The following is a 19,132-nucleotide window of genomic DNA, read 5'->3' as shown; positions in this document are numbered from 1 at the left end:
TATGGGTAAGAAGAGGCAAAACAATTATGGAAAAGTGGAGGTACAGGTGATCAAGCTAGTACCAAAACGGAACCAAATGGCAACATCCAACTTCTTGCTCATAATCAAACGAAACGGTGCTATAGCAAGCACAAAACTCACAATCTCCAAAATACTAAATCAATAAACTCCCCATAGGATATAAATGAACCATGGGAGCAAAAATCGCCAAATAATAAAGACTGAATCATGCGAATTGATTTTTCTTTTTCTCTCTTTTTTTTTTCTTTCTTTCAACTCCAGTCGATCGATCATAAATGCCAGTCGATCGACTGCTTCTACAGTACAGAATTCTCTTTTTCTTTTTCGAATCTTTTTCATCTTTTCTTTTCTTTTTCTATTTCTTTCTTTCCTTTATTTCATCTTCCCAATAACATCTCAACAGAGCATATGCCACCAAAAATGAGTAACAACCCCAAGAACACAGACTACTAGCTTGACAAAGGACATGCTAAATGTAGGATGTAGTAAATGGGACAAAAAAGCTATTTTTGGCAGTGTGAAGCTTATGGGTAAAATGAGAAAAGGAAACCTCTACCACATGTGTCAACAAACCGCAAACTGAATGCATACAGGTATTAAGTAGATTAAGTTCATATTTATGCAAATTAAGGAAACATGTCTCATAAGGAGTACTACTCACATTCCTAAATGAACTGGTCATGAATGTCACCAGTTATAGGCTCTAAATCTCAGAAATATGATGTAGCTTGCCAATTTTCTAAGTCAAGTCTCAAGTCCAGCAAGTAATTCAACGAAAACTCGTAGGTATGCATAAACGATTCTACTAATAACATGTTAATCTAGCAAGGCTCAGGCAAAACAGGTGCAAATGCAAAATCATCATGGAAATACTACCGTTCCGACTCGACCTATATGCTAAAATAAACGTGCATTTTTTGGAAATTTTGAAATTTTTCAATTTTTTTTTTTTATTTTTGTATATATGAAAAATGAAATAAACAATGCTATGCAAGGCAAAAATGTAAACGTGAATGCAAGCAAATGATATGCGACGCAAAACCCTTCCCCAAACCAAATCGCACAATGTCCCCATTGTGCAAAATCATATAATGAAGAAAAGAGAAATGGGAATTTGCGTATGTTGAAATAAATAAACATGACGTGAAGTGAAATTCGGGAACTTACAAGACTTTAAGCGCAGCAAGAGAAAGCTCCCCAAACCAGCGTGAGCTAGGAGGTTTCAGTAGCCAGCAGTGCTACTAATAAGTTCCTGAAAGACAGAAGATACCACGCATAAGACTGAGAAAAACAATTTCGAAGCGGTAAGATTGTGCACAAATGAGAAAATGGAAGAAATAAGGATAGGGACGGAAAGTAAAGTGGAGTAGAAAACTCCCTTAAGTCCGCATATCGACCATACACAGCAGGGGAGAGGTCGTGAATAAGTACAGCGGCAGCAGCGGTCGATCGACCACTTAACCCAGTCGATCGACCAGGTAAACATGAACAGTGTCACCTGGATCCTGCAGATCAGTCGATCGACCACTGGAACCAGTCGATCAACTGAAAACACTGCTGCATCCTTATATTTCTTCGTAATTACTCAATGATTTGAGCTAACAAGCTCTAAATACCTGCAAGTGCACAATAATACGTGCCCAAAATTGCGCAAAACCCAGAATAAAGTCTAAAGTACTTAAAAATCCTAAGCAAGCGAAATAAAATGTGAAGTTTTCGCGCACACAAAAACAATAAAAATTAGTTCGAAAGCAATAAAATGTTTGAAAAGCTTTTGATCAACTAGTAGTTGATCAAGAAAGGCCCAGGTATGGCCCACTTTGTCGGCTTCTGGCTACTAGAGGTAGCCTCAATGGTGCTAATCTGAGCGGCTGCACCCTTCTTAGCTTCCACATCCGTATGGCTCAACGGATCAGCATTCTCATCATCTCCCCAGTCAAGGGTCGCCTTGGGCTCATCGGAATCCAAGTCGGACTCCTTTGCTTTGACTGGCTCGTCATCAACTATCTCATCAATTCCATAGCTCAGGCAACCAAGACCTCCTCTTTGAATGATAGGCTTTGTCGTAGCTAGAGTGACCTGCAGCTCATCCTTCCCCAAACCAGCTCTTGCAATGGCTAAAACAACAGATTCTTCCTCCTTTCTGCTCCCAATCTGGGGCGGAGGGGTTAGCACAGGAGTAGTAATAGAGACAGGCAATTCAGGAAGCACAAAGTACGATTTCTTTTCGTAAACCGTATTACAAGTAATGTGCCACATGGGGTCCTTCTTCTTAGCAGTTGGGCAAAAATGATAGAATGTTTCCCAACTTTGAAGGTCAAAGTTCCAGGCCTATGTCAATAATCGCACCAAAGAAGTGTGCGTGAAACTTGGCCTACCTAGGATGATCGGTATATGGGCATCCTCAGGCATGTCAAGGACAACAAAGTCAATAGGGAAGAAAAACTTCCCTATTTGGATGGGTATGTCCTCTAGGACTCCTATAGGCTCGACCGCAGATAGGTCGGCCATCTGAACTGTCATATCTGTGACAGCAAACCGGGTCAACTTAAGCTTCCTAGCTAGACTCAAGGGCATGACGCTTATACTAGCCCCTAAATCACACAATGCCTTCTCAATTGAGAAGGTACCTATGTTGCAAGGAATGAAAAAAGCTGCCGGTCCTCTAACTTAAGGGGTGCGGTGTGAGACAGATAAGAGCAAGACTCCTTAGTAAGTGCGACAGTGTGCACTGTTTTAAGTGACCGCTTCTTGGACAAAAGTTGTTTCATAAATTTAGCATAAGCGGGTACTTGGTTTACTAACTCAAGGAAGGGGACTTGTACATTCAGACTACGGATGACTTTTTCAAATTTGCTGAAAGATACTTGTTCCTTGGTCGGTACTAGCCTCTCCGGGTAAGGGGCTGTAAGAAGTACCTTAGCCCTCTCCTCCAAATCACGCGCGCCGACATCCTTGGACTTAGGCTGAAAGTCCGTCACCTTCTCTTTGTTGAAACTTGACCCTTCCTCAGACCGTCTCAAATGAGAGCCATTAACCGTCATTGGATCGAACTTCGGAGCCAGGGCTGACCCATCAGCACTCGGGTCTTGTCCTAAAGTCTTCGGGACTGTGGTACCCCGAAACAAGTGGTCTCGCAGATTATTTGGCATTAAAGGACGAAATTCCTCAAGATCGCGCGATCTCGGTCGATCGACCATCGTCCTCGATCGATCGACCGAGATGTACAGATTCGAAGCTCTCAGAACCCGTGCTTGATCGATCGACTAGGTATATCGATCGATCGGGCGATATACCTGGCGCGATACAATGTTTCTTTGATTTATTCGTTGAAGCTTTCTTTTGACTTGTTTCCGGCTCATCTTTTTCAACAACGTCCTCGACCATGGCAGGACCATCAAGGGTTGACCCGCTCCTCAAAGTGATGGCATTTAAGGTCTCCTTTTGGTCAGTTTGGGTCGGCAAGTGTCCGGGAGCTCGAGTGTTGCTTTTGCTAGCCAATTGAGCAATTTGGCTCTCTAGTAGCTTCATCCCGGCCTCTCTTGCTTGGGACTCCTTTAGCAACAAGTTCTTAAGCTCGGAAAATTCAGAATTCTGCGATTGTTGTTGCTGTGGCACATAGGGAGGTTTCTGATATTGTTGTTGCTTTTGATGAGGGGGCACATAGGGTTGCTGCTGCGGCGGAGCTTGAGTTGGGTTCAGGACATTATGGCTCCTCCAACTCAAGTTTGGATGGCTATTCGGCTCGTAGTAGGTGTTGGTCTGCCTATAGTGTTGAAAGGCAGCACAAGACTCAAAGGGACTAGGGCAGTTTTTCGAGACATGTCCCTCAGCTCCACACCTTTCACAGACGAAAGGACCGTCTGACACAACGTTTACCTGGTACATCCCACCTTTAGAAGCTCCTCCTAGTTGATACTTGTCAAATCTTGCAGCGAGAGCCTCAAGCGCAGCGACAGAGGAAGATTCAGCAGCTCTCCTCTGGTTCCCTCTAGAATTCCCATACTCGGCCTTGTGGGTAGCTAGATCGTCAATGATCTTCCACCCCTTGGTTGCTCCCAAATTTTCAGCGAATCGTCCATTGGCTGCAGCATCCAAAATGGCCCTCTGATCGTCGTACAACCCATTGCAGAAGTGATTGCTCAAGCTCCACTTTTCGAACCCATGGTGCGGTATGGTTCGCACTAACTTCTTAAATCGGACCCATGCTTTGTGGAAATTCTCATCTGGCCCTTGTTTAAAGCCCGTGATTTGAGCTCTAATAGCAATCGTCCTTGAAGCAGAAAATTACTTCTTGTAGAATGCCAATGCCAATGAATTCCAATCGGTGATCCCCTGAACGGTTCGGTCCAAATCTCTATACCACTCCCTTGCAAAGATCACGAAGGGAGAAGATAAACATGGTCTCCTTGATCTGGTCTTGGGTCACGCCGGTGGCGGGGTATGGAACAATGATGAGTCAATAAAGGTCTCCATATGTTTAGCTGCATCTTCATTTGCAGCTCCCCCGAACTGGTTCTTCTCAACCATGCTAATGTATGAAGGCTTTGGTTCGAACTTCCTGGCATCTCCTGGTAATTCGAACCCCTTGTATAAGTTTTCAGCTGTCGGCTCGGAATGACTAGCTATACTCGCTTCCTCGGCCATGACTGGAATCTCTGGAGAGGTAACTGTCTCGGCTGAAAAAGTGGAAACGGGTGAAGACTCTGGGTCTTCTTCGAACAGATCGTTCTCGTAATAGCTTGACAGAGTACTCAGCTCTTCCTCTGTCGGTAGTATCCTTTGTGTTCGTCTCAACTCGCGCAAAGATTTCTCTAACTCAGGGTCTAATGGTACTAGTTCACCACCCTGTGACCTGCGCATAAGAGGAAACTACAAAAACAATATAAGAAAAGTTTAAGGAACATAAGTCCCTTTAACTAAGAAAGACTAAAAATAAAAACAACTAAAATTAGGACTATTGCCTCTCCGGCAACGGCGCCAAAATTTGATACCCGTCGTTGTGAGTACCAAAAATAAGATTTATAATTTCCTATTAAGACTAACCTAGGCTAGTGGTAACTGGGTCGAACCACAAGGAGGCAGATGTAAATTTTAGTTGGTTTATATTCAGTCTAAGGTAACAATTGTGGGGGTTGAATTGATTTGGTCTATAGCTAAGAGTAAATAAGACAATAAACTAAAAAGACGGTTTAACAGATAAAGAAGGGGTACTATGATGATCGGTTCATTATAGCTTCGGCGGCAGCAAACTAAGTCAGTCTGAGTCAACACAGGTGAGGCGGGAAATAAAGAGGTCCTCTCGGTCCACTCTTAACAAATAGCATCTTTCGATCTCGCTATAGGTCCCTAATATCACTAAAACTGACTCTCGTCCTGAAAAGTGACTAATGGTCTAAACTATACCTATCTTTCGATCTTAGCACTGTTTAGTCGATTCAATTGATGGTCTAACAGACTTCCCTATCTTTCGATCTATTGGGTCAGTCACGAAAGGGTATCTAACTGGTCGCATGCATTCGATTCGTCAAATACAACATTAAAATCAATTAAAACGAAATAAAGCTCACGAGGTCAGTCGATCGACCTAGTAAGGTGGTCGATCGACCAACACGCGGGTTCAGGCCGTGTATAATCTAATGCCGCCTATGCTACAATTCGCCTACATCCTAGCACAAACTATTTAGCTACTCATGCTGAAAGTGATAACAACGATAATACTAGGGCGTAAAAGAATTGAATTCATAATTAAAGTGATAAGGCAAACAATTAACATGCAACAATAAAGATGGTTTCGGGAAGCTACTAGCAATTCTAATCTAATAACGAAACAGATGAATTGAAATAGGGCAGAAGAATACCGAGGATAGCAGAAGAATGATTAAGAGCAAGAGCGAAAATTCCAATGCTTACAATATTCCGAACCCTAATTCTTCCTAAAACCGAATGTAAACTTAATGTCAAAATTGATTGAATAAAACTTAGGTAAAAACTTAATAATAGACTTGATGTTTCTAGGTTACGTTATATAGAAATTAACGTAACTTCTTATTTCCTAAACCTAGCATCATGGGCTTGCGCTTCCTCAGTCTTCTAATTCTCGTCTGAAATAGCAGTTGGGTCGATCGACTGATAGGACTGGTCGATCGACTGGTCCTCAGCAAACAATAGCTTCTGAACCCGATAGGTGGTTGATCGACTGGATGAGCTTCTACTTGCTTCTTATAAACTCGTGGATTTGTCTTTTGGGTCTTGGATTGCGCACCAAGCTCGTTCCTTAAGTGATTCCTTTACGTCATTTGCAATGCAGGATACTCGGGGACGGACTTAGCTCGATTTTCCCGTTGAATTCTTCACATTTCTGCAATAATGTACAAAACACGGAAGTAGACGGAAATAGGGAGAAATGCAGCAGAAACTACACGAATGAGCTCTGAAATGCATGTAAAAAGAGATGTAAAACATCATATAAAAGACACGCATCAGCCGTCTCTTTTGATGCTACTTATAACTTCAATGAATATCAAATGGTGTTTTGCCCTTTCACGAGTGTGGACAACCATAAAAGGTGTGTCACTTTTGCGGGTGGTTTGTTAAGAAAGGAAGATAGAGAATCATTTACCTGGTTGTTTGAGAATTTTTCTAAAGGCTATGGGTGATTGCTATCCTACCACAATAATAACTTACTAATGCCGAGGCACCAATCAAGCTATAAAAGATGTGTTTGGTGACAAAACACAACACCGATTCTGCATGTGGCATATAATGAAAAAGTTGCAAGACAAAGTCGGTCCATCAATTTGCCAAAACACAAAATTTTTGAAGGAAAAAAATTCTATTGTTTGGGATGGAGAGATTGATACAAAAGAATTTGAATTGAGATGCAAGTCGATCCTTTCCTCGTATAAGCTTTATGATCATGAGTGGCTGAAGTCAATGTTTGACATTCGTGCAAGTTGGATTCCCGCCTACTTTAGAGACATATATCTTGGCGGGATTGTGCGCACAACATCAAGGTTAGAATCTGAAAATAGCTTCGTTGGGAATTTCACTAACCCGCACCTCACTCTTGTCGAGTTTTGGATCCGTTTCTAATCGGCTATGGATGCTCAGCGATGGAAATATTCAAAGGTGACAGCTGATGATAAAAACTCTTCTCCAAAATTATCAACACCTCTCCTTTTAGAAAAAAAAATTGCTGAATTTTACACAACCACTGTGTTTTATGAATTCCAACAAGGAACTCCAAGCTGCATGTTTTACTTGTGGTCTTTCACCGTGGACAACTGAAGACTACAATGAGCATATTTCAATAATGGACCGTGAGAAAGACAAGGTATACAAAGTTGATTTAAGTGGTAACAAGTTTTCTTGTTCGTGTAAAATGTTTGAAAGAATCGGGTTACTTTGTAATCATGTTCTGTGGGTGTTGAAGGATAGAAAGTTTGATGATATACCTAGGGAGTATCTATTAGACAGATGGAGCAAATGTGCAACTTTCCGCCCTATTTTTAATGTTGTTGGAACAACACTCCTAGCTGATTGTCTGTCAATAGAAAACCACCAAAGCAAGATAAGTGAATTGTGGTCGGAAGTATTTACTCCGGTTTCGCTTGTTGAGGATAATGAGGAACTTGGTGATGAGCTGCTTGAACTTCTTCGCAGTTTCAATGAGAAATTGATGATTTCAGTTAAGCGTGGGAAGTCAAAAAACAAGAAAGCTGAAATTGAGATGCTTATTGGGTCAAAAATTCTCACTGAAGCTAGTGTTCTACCACCAGAAAATTGCAAGAATAAGGGATCCGGAAGACGGATTACATCAAGCAAGGAAAAAGCAGTACAGGAAAATGCAAAGCCTCTTAGGAATTGTCGTGCTTGCGATAAAATGACTCATCATGATAGTAGAAATTGCCCGAGTCGAGTCACTCAAAAGTGATTTTTAGTCTGATTTCACTCAGTAAAAGTGTAAGCCGTATTAAAGTATTGCTTAGGGCTTAGTAGTATGTAAAAACTTCTAAAAAAGTATGTAGTATCTGACTCTAAATTGTGGAAGGATTGTCTTGTTGGTTTGCGTACAATGAAAGCTTGTAGTATTGAAAACTTCAAAGGATTGTCATCTTGGACAATAATAGAAGTACCTAGTTTACTGACATTTCTGTTTTTTTTTTCCTTTCTCTGGTCAGAATAGATTATTGAACGTGCCAATTGGATTGAGTTATTAGGTATTCAAGGGAGAATAAGTATCAAGGCAGCATCCTAACAATTTTTAGTTAATTATACTCCCTAGGTTCGTAACACCGTGACATGAAACTATATTCTCATAAGTATTCATTCTAATATGCTGAAGTCAGCTCTCTGCGCGGCCATAAATGGCATATGGCATCCCAACATTTCCGTCATTACAAAGCAAGTGAGAAAATCATGAATTTCCCGACCTCTATTTTCCGGGACATTTCCAAGCTATATTTATTTACTCAAAAAGTACGGAGTATTATGCATTACAGAAGTAATGAACTATAAAGTTAAATGATCCACCATGTGTAACATATGTAGCTCCGAAATCCAATGAATTAAAAATAATCATCGATTTATTAAATTACTTCGAATTATTCAATAAAAATTAGTTTGACTAATGTAATGTAAATTTGGACTACTGTAGATCACCCTCTCCAAGCATGTCAACCACACAACGATAATGAGTCGAGTTTGATGGACAAATTTGAATTTACTTCATTTCGAACTCGTAAATATGTACAAAAACCAATGTTTCAGAATGGTCCAGGAATGTTTGAACAACATATTGTGAATTTGACGATGTTCACAAAGAGAATTGTAGATACCCGTATCCGTCGATATTGGAATTTATAGAGAACCCGACAAACACCCGATAATGATAGGACACATGTATTCATTAGTTGTCATTGTCATTATTTGGAGCTCGTTTTACGGCGTAGAATGGGCGTAGTGGATGAAGTATTTTATTAATTTAAATGATATTTAAATTAATGTTTTTTAAAGTGAATTCATTTTATTGTTTAAATTTGAATTTATTTTCTTAAATTTATTTTATGGAAAATAAAATAGATATTTGATTTGAAAAATCATTGTTATGTTATTTAATTTGAAAAATCAATTTATATCATTTATAAACCGTATTTGAAGAACTCGATTTTTTACGACGGCTTTATACGCGATCTTGAGCTCGTTTTCAACTTGATTTGGGCACGATTTTTGAAACAAACTCGAACCAACTCCTGACCCATAATATAACCCATCACTCACCCTCATAACCACGCCCTAACCCCACGCAAACCCGCGTCCGTACCTCCTTATTTTCGAGCCCCAAACAGCCCACACAACCAGTCCATACCCTTTCCCGTGTTCAGCATTACCAAGCCCCAAACCCGCTCCAAACGCCACTTAAACCCGTGCCCATTAACCCTAATCCATACCCTAGTATACTACCCATATTACCCTAGCGTAACCACCAAGAAAAACCCCTCCTAAACCCTACACGAGCTCACGAAAGCTGCTGGACAGCAGCAGCGAAACAGAGCAGCCCGACTGCTTGTTGCTCTCTTTTACCCTACTTTAACTCCCTATAAATACCTCCCCTCTGCCATAATTTCATTACTATAAGTTCTCCATACATACTACCATCACTAACCAGCACTAATCTCCACAAACAAACCCTAATTGCCTCTTAAAACTCTCGACAAAACCGAGACAACCAAACTGAGAAACAGTTGGTGTCTCTCTCACAATACCATTCGTTTCCCCTTCAAATCTCCATTAAAATTCGAGTTTCTTGTTCCTAATTAACCATATAACATCCATCTACATCTTAGACAAAGATTCATGAGTCAAATTGACCTTGAGAGTACACGAATCCCCTCAAAAAACAGAGTGTCATACACTCTGTTTTCGCGGCTTTTCCTGTCTGTCCAGTTCTGTTTGTGCTCGTTTTTCGTGGCCAATAACTCAGAACGAGCGTGGTTTGTTTTAATATCTTTGTTTTCCTCTCTTTATCGTTTTCAAAACATCTTTTAAATCTAATTTTAACCAAGAAACGAGTGAGAAATTGTAGTTTGAAAGTTGTTGTCCAGATTTACCAAAAAACGTGTTGTTGCTTTGTTCCTTCGTCGACGACGGCCTCTCGAGAAAAAATCTACGATCGATTATGACCCAAGACGGTGTCAACGATACATGTAGGTTGAGGGTGCATCAAATCCTCCTCTTCTCCCTTTTATTTCATTCTTTTATGTTTGTTTTTTTATAGTTTGTTTTGTATATTGCTTATCGTTATGCATCGTTTGATATCGTTAACTATGAAACTAGTTTAGTCCGAGTACGAGTTAAAGTACCACCATGAACACCCGCGTTGACTTGAGCTGGGAAAGAAATCCGCCAGATCGGTCGGTCGTATCCCCCTTCTCATTTACATATCCTCGTGTTCAAGGTAGGGTATTAATAAAACGAGTTTTAACTTTGTTCCTCGCTTTTGACCCCTCGCTTGTTTCGCTCAATTCGGCCTGCCCTAGGACCCTTTGAATGTTAGTTCGACCTCTGATTGTTAACATATAACTCAATTAGACGACATTAGATCGATTTAATAACCTAATTAGACATATTTGGGTGCTTCGACACAAGCTTTAAAATCGGTTAACAATTCTATAACCTAATTGAATACATCTCTCTTTTCACATGATTTCTCGCTAGTATAAGAGTGCGTGATTAGCACCTTCTTATTAACACTAGACGAGTTAATTTAACTAGCGAACTTGACCTAATTCGACCCTTTAGGCCGTGTAGAGCACTTGGTTTAGGCGAAGCCTTCTGGCCTCTTTTATCATCGATTTCTAATGTATATCCAGTATCGCTTTGCAAATCTATCTAACCTAATGAATCTAACCCAAGGATTAGGGTAGGTTAGGATGTGTAGGTCGTGTTTGGCCGTGTATTTTGTAGTCCTTTTCTCGTTCATTTTATCTTTATCTCGTTGTTTCGTATCTTGTAATTACTTTTTGTTTATCGAGTCGTGTTTTGTAATTTGTTCATAATTAGTTTTCCTTTATCGAGTCAAATGATTTCTAAAAAAACCTTAGTCTTGTTTGGTTAGATGGTTGTGCTCCAATTCATGTAAGAGCGTAGTAAATCGCATGTTGTTTAAAGCGACGTGGCCCGATTTATGCTAACGCATGCTTTGGTGTGTGACCTAATGTCTAATTCGATGAGATTAAGCGAAAGCACGCATTACGAGGAGTGACCCAAGGCCGTGAGTTATGTAAACCGTGGGCCACCCCTTGTGCACGTTCTTCTAGGCCGAATTGGCCATGTAGGGTGTCGTGTATGGTGTCGTATATAGCAATTGTATTTAGTTCGAGTTGTATCTTTAATTTCTTATTGTGTCGGCATGAAATGCCTGGGTTTTAATAGGGTAGATCCCAACGGCTCCCCCATTCCCATCAAGCCTTGTTTGTTTCGTTTATGTGTTGTTAGATCAATCAACCCATATGCTAAATTACGACTTTGACAAAGTTAGTTTAGTTGCATCTAAATCGACATAGAAACCTCACATGTTAGGGTTTTAAAACGATGTTTGCATATCATAATATCATAGTAGCTACGACCTTGTTTGAAATCCGACACTTGACTTAGTAGAGGCCGTCATCAACGGGCGGGGTTAGGTGTCCTTATGGGCTTCCTAACACGTACCCTCACCCCTTACTCAAGATCTATGGTTTGTGGACCCGTCTAAATACCATTGGATTACGAGAGTCATTCAAATCGAGTGATATAGGGTACAAGTCTTTATCTTTAATCACTCGTAGTCGATTGGCTTTATGCTTTTCAATGAAAGGTGTAAACTTGACTTGAACGGTTCCAAGGTCCCATAAAACTTGGTTGCGACTCTAATTTGTCTTAATTCGATTCGAAGGAACCTCGACTCGATAATGCCCCATGTGGATCCCGCGGGCGTTGTCCACAAGAATGAACAACACAATTACAAAAACCCTAAGAAAACACACTTCAGTATCCACAAACATCCAGAGAACTAGATTTCATCCATCTTAAAAGGACCCTAGGGACTGACCTGGCAAAAAAAACATGAAAAAAGTGACATTAAGTTACTTTAATACATCAGCAAATAAAAAATAACATGTGTATAAAGCAATCTATACAAATAACCCTAGGGTCTTTCAGATAAACATGTCGTATGTGTATCTACACATCAGCAGATGCGTATCTAGAAAACAGGAGATGTGTATCCACTTTTATTTCAACTGCCCCCTTATCCTCTCCCCCCTCCCCCCTCCTCCCAGTCCTTCCTCACCATTTTGTTTAGGAAAAACATAGCAAAACGATGGTGCCTTGAAGGTAAAACTATGACTTGTATCAACAAACTACGTAGTCTCGACACACAGCAAAGAGGCGTGTAACTAGTCTCACATAGAGGTGTATCCATCACTTTAAGTGAGTGTTACTATCACCATAGGGTCTTCCAGATACACATGCCCTATGTGTATCTACACATAGGGCCCTACCCGAGGAAGGAAAAGATGTTAAATCCCCAAGTGAGGGTTTTCAGCCAAGTTAGTAGTTCCCGCTCAAAACCCTGACCTGAGCGACATTTTAGCTGACATTCAGGTCCCTTCGAAAATGCCAAATAAAGTTGAACCCTAAGAAGTATACCTTCGGCGTGCGGTCTGAAAAATTCCTTGGTTTTCTAGTCAATGCCCGAGGAATAGACGCCAAACCCGAAAAGGTCCAAGCTACTTTTTAAAAAAGAGTGCTCCTACCTCTACTTAAAGGAAGTAGAAACTTCAGACTTTGGTCGTGCTCTTAAGCCAAGGCAGGTTCATTTCCCTTTGGGAGACCCAATCCTAACTATTGAACTTAAACTTATGACTCAAATCATAACACTCCTGAAGAATACATAAGCCAGACTCAGAGGATACTGGTATAGGAATGCAAAGGAAACCAGACAGACAGAGTAGACAGACAAAGGAGACAAGGCTGAGGCAGCAAAATGCATCCCCCCACCATAAAAAAATAAGTAGGTTTGGACGACTGCATTGATTCTTTTAATATTTTTCAACAAAAAATTGAATGTCTCTCCAGGCCATAACCTTGTCACCCTCTTCCCTTCACCATTGTGTCTGAATTGCCTTTATAGTTTTAGCTTAGCTCATATTTAACTAACCTTTGATTAACTGCAGCTAATTATATTTAATACTTGATGTGTCTGCATGAGCTGTCATATTCTAAGATTTGCGCTTGTTGTAGTCCATAAATGCCACAATTGAGACATGTAACTGGTCTCACATAGATGTGTATCTAGCAGTTTAAGTGAGTGTAACTATCACTCTAGGTAAAACTATGACTTGTATCAACAACTACGTAGTCTTGATACACAGTAAAATAGACGTGTAACTAGTCTCACATAAATGTGTATACAATAGTTTAAGTGAGTGTAACTATCACTCTAATGACATATTATATCGCCATAAAACTGTGTATTCATCCACTTATATGCGTGTATCTATCACTGCCTGATATTCAAATTTTACCTTCAGAGTACTCCCACTTTAGTAGTTTCAACATAATTTCTCGATGATAAGCAATGATATTCTGCAAAATAAAATGACACAAATTTAGTTAGAAATACGTAAAATGAAAATTAAAAACAACATGTTGGCTAGGCATTACTGTTGCTGGTGAAGAATGGCACTCTCCATTAGTTATAGTTACCTCCGGGTTTTGAATGAGACGATCTCACGTGTGAGATCTACTCAATTACTCGTATATATTTTGTCTTGTGTGGTTGTATACGAGGCTAGTGTGAAAAAAAGGCTAAATATAGTCACGGATCATTTTACTTCTTCCATAGGACACCAAGTTATATATGATTTTATATAATTAATTGATTGCTTTACCAAATTTTTCAATGTAATACACTGTACAATATAACAAAATTAATTATTAAGTCCATTAAACTCACTTTGAAGTAGTTCTTGTCCTCCCATAATTTCTGATTTTCTATTGCACCTTCCAGAAACTTCATAACATATAGTCCGCAATCATAACTACACAAAATACAGTGAGAGAATGAAAAACTGCAATCTGTTATAGAGACAAATTGGAATTCCATACTGCCATCAAATATATAAAAATAAAAAAGGAGATATTAAAGAAAATTTACGTGTTTTCTTGCTGAGGTACATCCACAATAACAGAAGGAAACAAGATCATGGCCTTTAGATGATTGTTACCATTGTGGTGGTCGAACTGATTTGCAACATGGAATACCTTTGAATGACAAACAATCATTAAAATAGTAATAGCTTAATTCAATCATAACTGATAATAATAGAGCATAAATATAACAACAAGAGTAGAGTCCATACGATATGCTCTACATAAGAATTATACTCCTCCATATCGTCTATATTTTTTGTATTTGGCTTGCATAAGTCCAAAATATAGTTTTCCTGCTTCTTGATGTCAGACATACAAGCTAACCAAAGATTACCATTTTTGCCAATCGTGAAAAAAACCTAAAAAGATAAAAAAAAAAAAAAAAATTAATTGTCAAAAACAAAGTTGACTTCATTCCGAAAATAGCCACAAATACACCAAACAAAAAAGAATATTCAGGAAGGGGAGGTTACACCAACAATAGACACTCCAACACTTCAACAAAAAAAAGTAGGTTCGCAAACACTCCTTTAAATAATTTATCTTATCAATAGTTGCTCCATTTTCAGGCTTGTAGTACATCTTAAGATGAGGGCACCAGACAATGTTTCTATTCTTAGGACTTAATGATGGCTTAGCATACTAGAAATAAAAAAAATAGGTTAGATATGGATTACTAAAACATCAGAAAGGTGCATTTTTGAATCTGAAACAACAACTATATCTTAATTACCTACCTGCACTGTTGATGGCAAGTAGAGAATATCATTTCTATCGTATGTGCACATCACACCATACATATCAAGCACCTACATATAAAGGATCATATTCTAAAAATGTCACACATACATCAGTATAAATATAAATAATAAAAAATAAATGTCTACATACTTACCAAATCCATTACCCAGTGACGATTTTGCAAACTTTGCATTGAATTTCGACACACTCCCCTCCACTCAGTTTGCACAAGAATCTCATTTAAACTACATATGAATATACTTAGAACAAAGTGCATCTACAAAATTAATTGTACATATATGTTATCAATTTAACAACTTACTCAATGTCTTTACCCCTTCTCATTACAACACCAAGGAGTTCCGTGTCTGTAAGTTGACGTTGACGTTGACGTTTTGACTGTCTTCTATTTTGGAACTCTTGGTCAACTGCTTTAAATCTAGAAAATCAGTGTCAAATCAAACAATTATATTTATCGCCAACTATTGAGTACTAAACACAAAGATGCATCTTCTGATAAGTACAACTTCATTCAAATGTTTTCTGATTATATTTAATAAAGGACTAGAAGGATACCTTATATCCAAACACAAAGATCCAACTTGTGATAAGACTTTATCCTTTAGTTGATTACCGTTGAAACAACAAAATTCGGAGCAAACTCTTGCAGAAAAAAGCTTAAGTTGATTGTGCTACAAAACGAATTGAAATGTATGTTAACCATTACATGTATATAGAAAATAATTGGAGTGTATATAGCTAGCTAGATGTATGTATCTAGCAATTTAAAGCAATGCAATCAAGTAAATAAACCCAAGACTCTGAGTTTATACTATATGAATCACAACTTACATCGTTTAGACCCAAAGGAAAACCCAACAAACGCATGAGATAAATTCCGGAATCAACTCCATCACCCAAATTTTATTTCGGAATATACTCCTCTGTCACCATCTCCTTGACGTCTTCTATAGATGGAATCTTGTTTTGGACCAAGCAATTCATAACAAATTGTATCTGCATTTAACAAACTAGTTTAGCAAACCAAAATAATAGGAAAACCAAAAAACACAATTAAAAAACGAATGATAGACAGATTAGCCCTCGTCACATACCGTAGACTGAATCGTTGTTGCATAGTTGACAGATTTTGGCTTCATGACATGTAGAATTTCCAACTTCATTGTTATGAAGTTAAAACAAAACACAAAAGGCATCTCAGATAATATTGGAACAAATATCTGCAATTGCATGTTTGTAAAAAAGGTAAATAAATAGCAGATGATAAAATAATAGAAAACTGGCACATTGAGTAATAAATATTAATGCAAAACCGTAACATACACTAAGCCCCAATATTCACTTACAAGATTTGCTCCTTCAAAATTGTGATCACTGCCGGCAGTATGAGTAGCGGTACGAAAATACTGGTGATAAAAAAAACAAAAAAATGTAAGAAATGCAGTGAGTATGAATGCAGAAGAGATACACATGACTAATCCCGAGAATATCATGAGATAGTTATAGAACTTACTTCATCATCTGTTTTCGGAAGATACAACCTATACGGTGAACTGCCAGCTCCGCGTGTTTCACCTTTGTTCAAAATGAAACACCAAGTGTGTATAAGAGATTTAGGGATTCTATCACCTGTCACTATTGTCTTCAAATCTGCCCGACTAAGTTTATGTTGATCACTTTGGAATAGAATCTCACTGGATAAAAACAGGTATACATAAAGTTAGTAACACAAATTCATCAAATTAAAAACAAGTATGTAACACAAATTCATGCACAATGTAAAAAAAATTCATACCTTTCGTCAGATGACTCTGAAAATACATATTCCAATACATCTTTTTCAAATTTATTCAAATTCCCAGCAACTAGAATACTTCTCTGAAGGAAAGGGGATCTGAAAAATAGTGTTTCACCTCTCTTTCTCTTAAGCATTGCTCTCGTAATGGGGATTGGTTCTTTTGGTGGCAATGAAGAAATGGGTTCAACAACAAGTGGTTCCACAACTTCAAATCCGTCTCCAAGATCTACAGCCTTTTCACAGAACTTTTCAAACTCATCTCCTTGTGATTATGATTCTAAACTAAGTAATGTAAATGAAGGTGGGGGCAAAATCCTTATCCAATGGAAGGGAAGGAGGTGTAAACTTTGGAGGGGAGGGGTGTTTAAACCGTGGAGACCGACGAACAAATAATGAGGATTTTTCTTTTTTCTCAAAATTCAATGGCTCAAACTCTTGCGACTTAGAGTCCAAAATAATCAGAGAAGCTGACTTTGCCTTGGTGTTGACGACAACAGGATTTGAAGCCATTACACGAGTTGCTTTTTCCTTAACTTTACTTGTCTGATTTGCTTGCCGTTTTCCAAAGCAATCTCTAATTTAACAAAAGCTGCCCACAACTCATCCTCATTTTCAAATTTGAGTTTACCAAACTTAGTAAGTGGATCCTGCTCCTCACTATCATCTTCATTACAAACAGCTCCATTCTCTTTCACTTTCTCAGCTCCATCCTCTTTCACTTTCTTAGCTCCCTTCTCTTTCACCATGTCAACTCCCTTCTCTTTCACTTTGTCAGCTCCCTTCTCTTCCACTTTCTCAGACTTATCAACTTTGTTTTCAGGAATATCCAATCCCTCTGTTGTAGGATGTGATGAATAGCGAAAATCACTTAAAACATACGCCATTTGAGCTATCTGTTGTACAATCTTACACTCTGGATAATTCATTCTAGCGTCTGCCATCGATATTAAGAAGCTAGAATAAGCAAGAGCAAGATTGTTTACATCTTCTGCCAATTTTTACGGAAAAAATACTGTTCTGCTTACTGTCCTCTGCCACTTCTGATCCTCAGTAACCGTCAGGTCCTCAGTAACTTTCGGATCCTCAGTACTCTCTGCTTCTCGAATAGAAGCCTCAGACATATCTGATTGTGTTGAAATACTGAAAGTTACTTCTTGAATTGTACCCTTGACAATATGACATAGAACACCTCCAGTACCAAACCCATCCTTCATCTCCTCCTTAAGCCTAGATTTAATCCTTTCCTTCGTCCATGAAGCTATTGTTGGGAAAACTCGAGGAATTGAAAAGTAACTAAAGGATACTCTATCAAGATAGATAAACACGAACACCATGATAGGCCCTGCAAAGTTATCATTTTCAGAACTTTTCCAATTTTTCACAGCTTCAATAAATTACTGTCGAGTGAATTTACACTGGTTTAATGATGAGACAGCTGAAATATCTTGGAGACACTTCAACACTCGCAAGTTGGCACAAGTTCCTTTTATGCCCATTAAAAATGCTGAGACGATGAATACAATAGAGTTTCTTTCAAACTCTTCCCCGCGGTCTCTTTGGCTTATAAGTAGCAGTAGCATATATGTCCTTAACATCAAGCTTTGTGGGATCTTTTTTATTGAATTGTGTCAACCATCTACTCTTTATCTCAATAAAATCAACACTCCTATCTGTTGAGGAAGCTATCGTGACATCATTTGCACCCATTGGAATACCAAGTGATAAATGAACATCTTCATTCGTTATTTGAAGTTGCCCTTTCATATAGGAGTGTGACGATGGTAACAAGCCAATGAGCAAGAGCACCTGGAACCATGTCTGTCTGGAGATTAAGAAGGCCCCTAAAGCTCATGTCCTTTATATCGGCTACTTGTTTTGCACTCAAACTGTTGTTGATAAATGTCAACAACATTTTAGGTGATATACGTGTCCTCAAATAACACTGCCCCAAATCATCATCTTCTTTCCTAGTCTTTTTAACAGCTTTCTTGGAAGGACTTCTCTTAATAATAGCATTCTGGTTTTGTTTGCTTGTACTTGCACCACCATCATATATCATCAACTTATCCATTTGTGGTAACCTAAAAGAATGATTAAACCATTTGCTTAAAATAACAAGTGTATCTAGAAAAGCAAAATATCTGTATCTAGAAATGTGTATCAACCAACTTAACAGATTGCAAGGTGAAATTTATAAAAGCAACTTGGTAATGGTGGGCATAAGTAACACAATTATAGCACTAACAAATTACGAAGATTAAACACATGAAAACATAACAAATTGACCCCAATAACATTTGACAGACACACGTGGCCACCCAGATTAGAATATGAAAACAAACACAGCTACAA

At 38.7% G+C, this 19,132-nt stretch overlaps 1 protein-coding gene across 1 annotated transcript; it reads left to right on the top strand.

Annotated features, from left to right (window-relative positions):
- The first annotated feature begins 7,336 nt into the window (after positions 1 to 7,336).
- On the top strand, positions 7,337 to 7,957 carry LOC141631110 (uncharacterized). The gene has a single exon (XM_074443827.1). The coding sequence runs from the start codon at positions 7,337 to 7,339 to the stop codon at positions 7,955 to 7,957; it is 621 nt and encodes a 206-aa protein (XP_074299928.1).
- Positions 7,958 to 19,132: the final 11,175 nt, after the last annotated feature.

Source organism: Silene latifolia, chromosome Y (assembly GCF_048544455.1).
Source record: "Silene latifolia isolate original U9 population chromosome Y, ASM4854445v1, whole genome shotgun sequence".
NCBI lineage: Eukaryota > Viridiplantae > Streptophyta > Magnoliopsida > Caryophyllales > Caryophyllaceae > Silene > Silene latifolia.
Note: the sequence above shows the minus strand (reverse complement) of the source record. Positions and strands in the feature narration are given on the sequence as shown.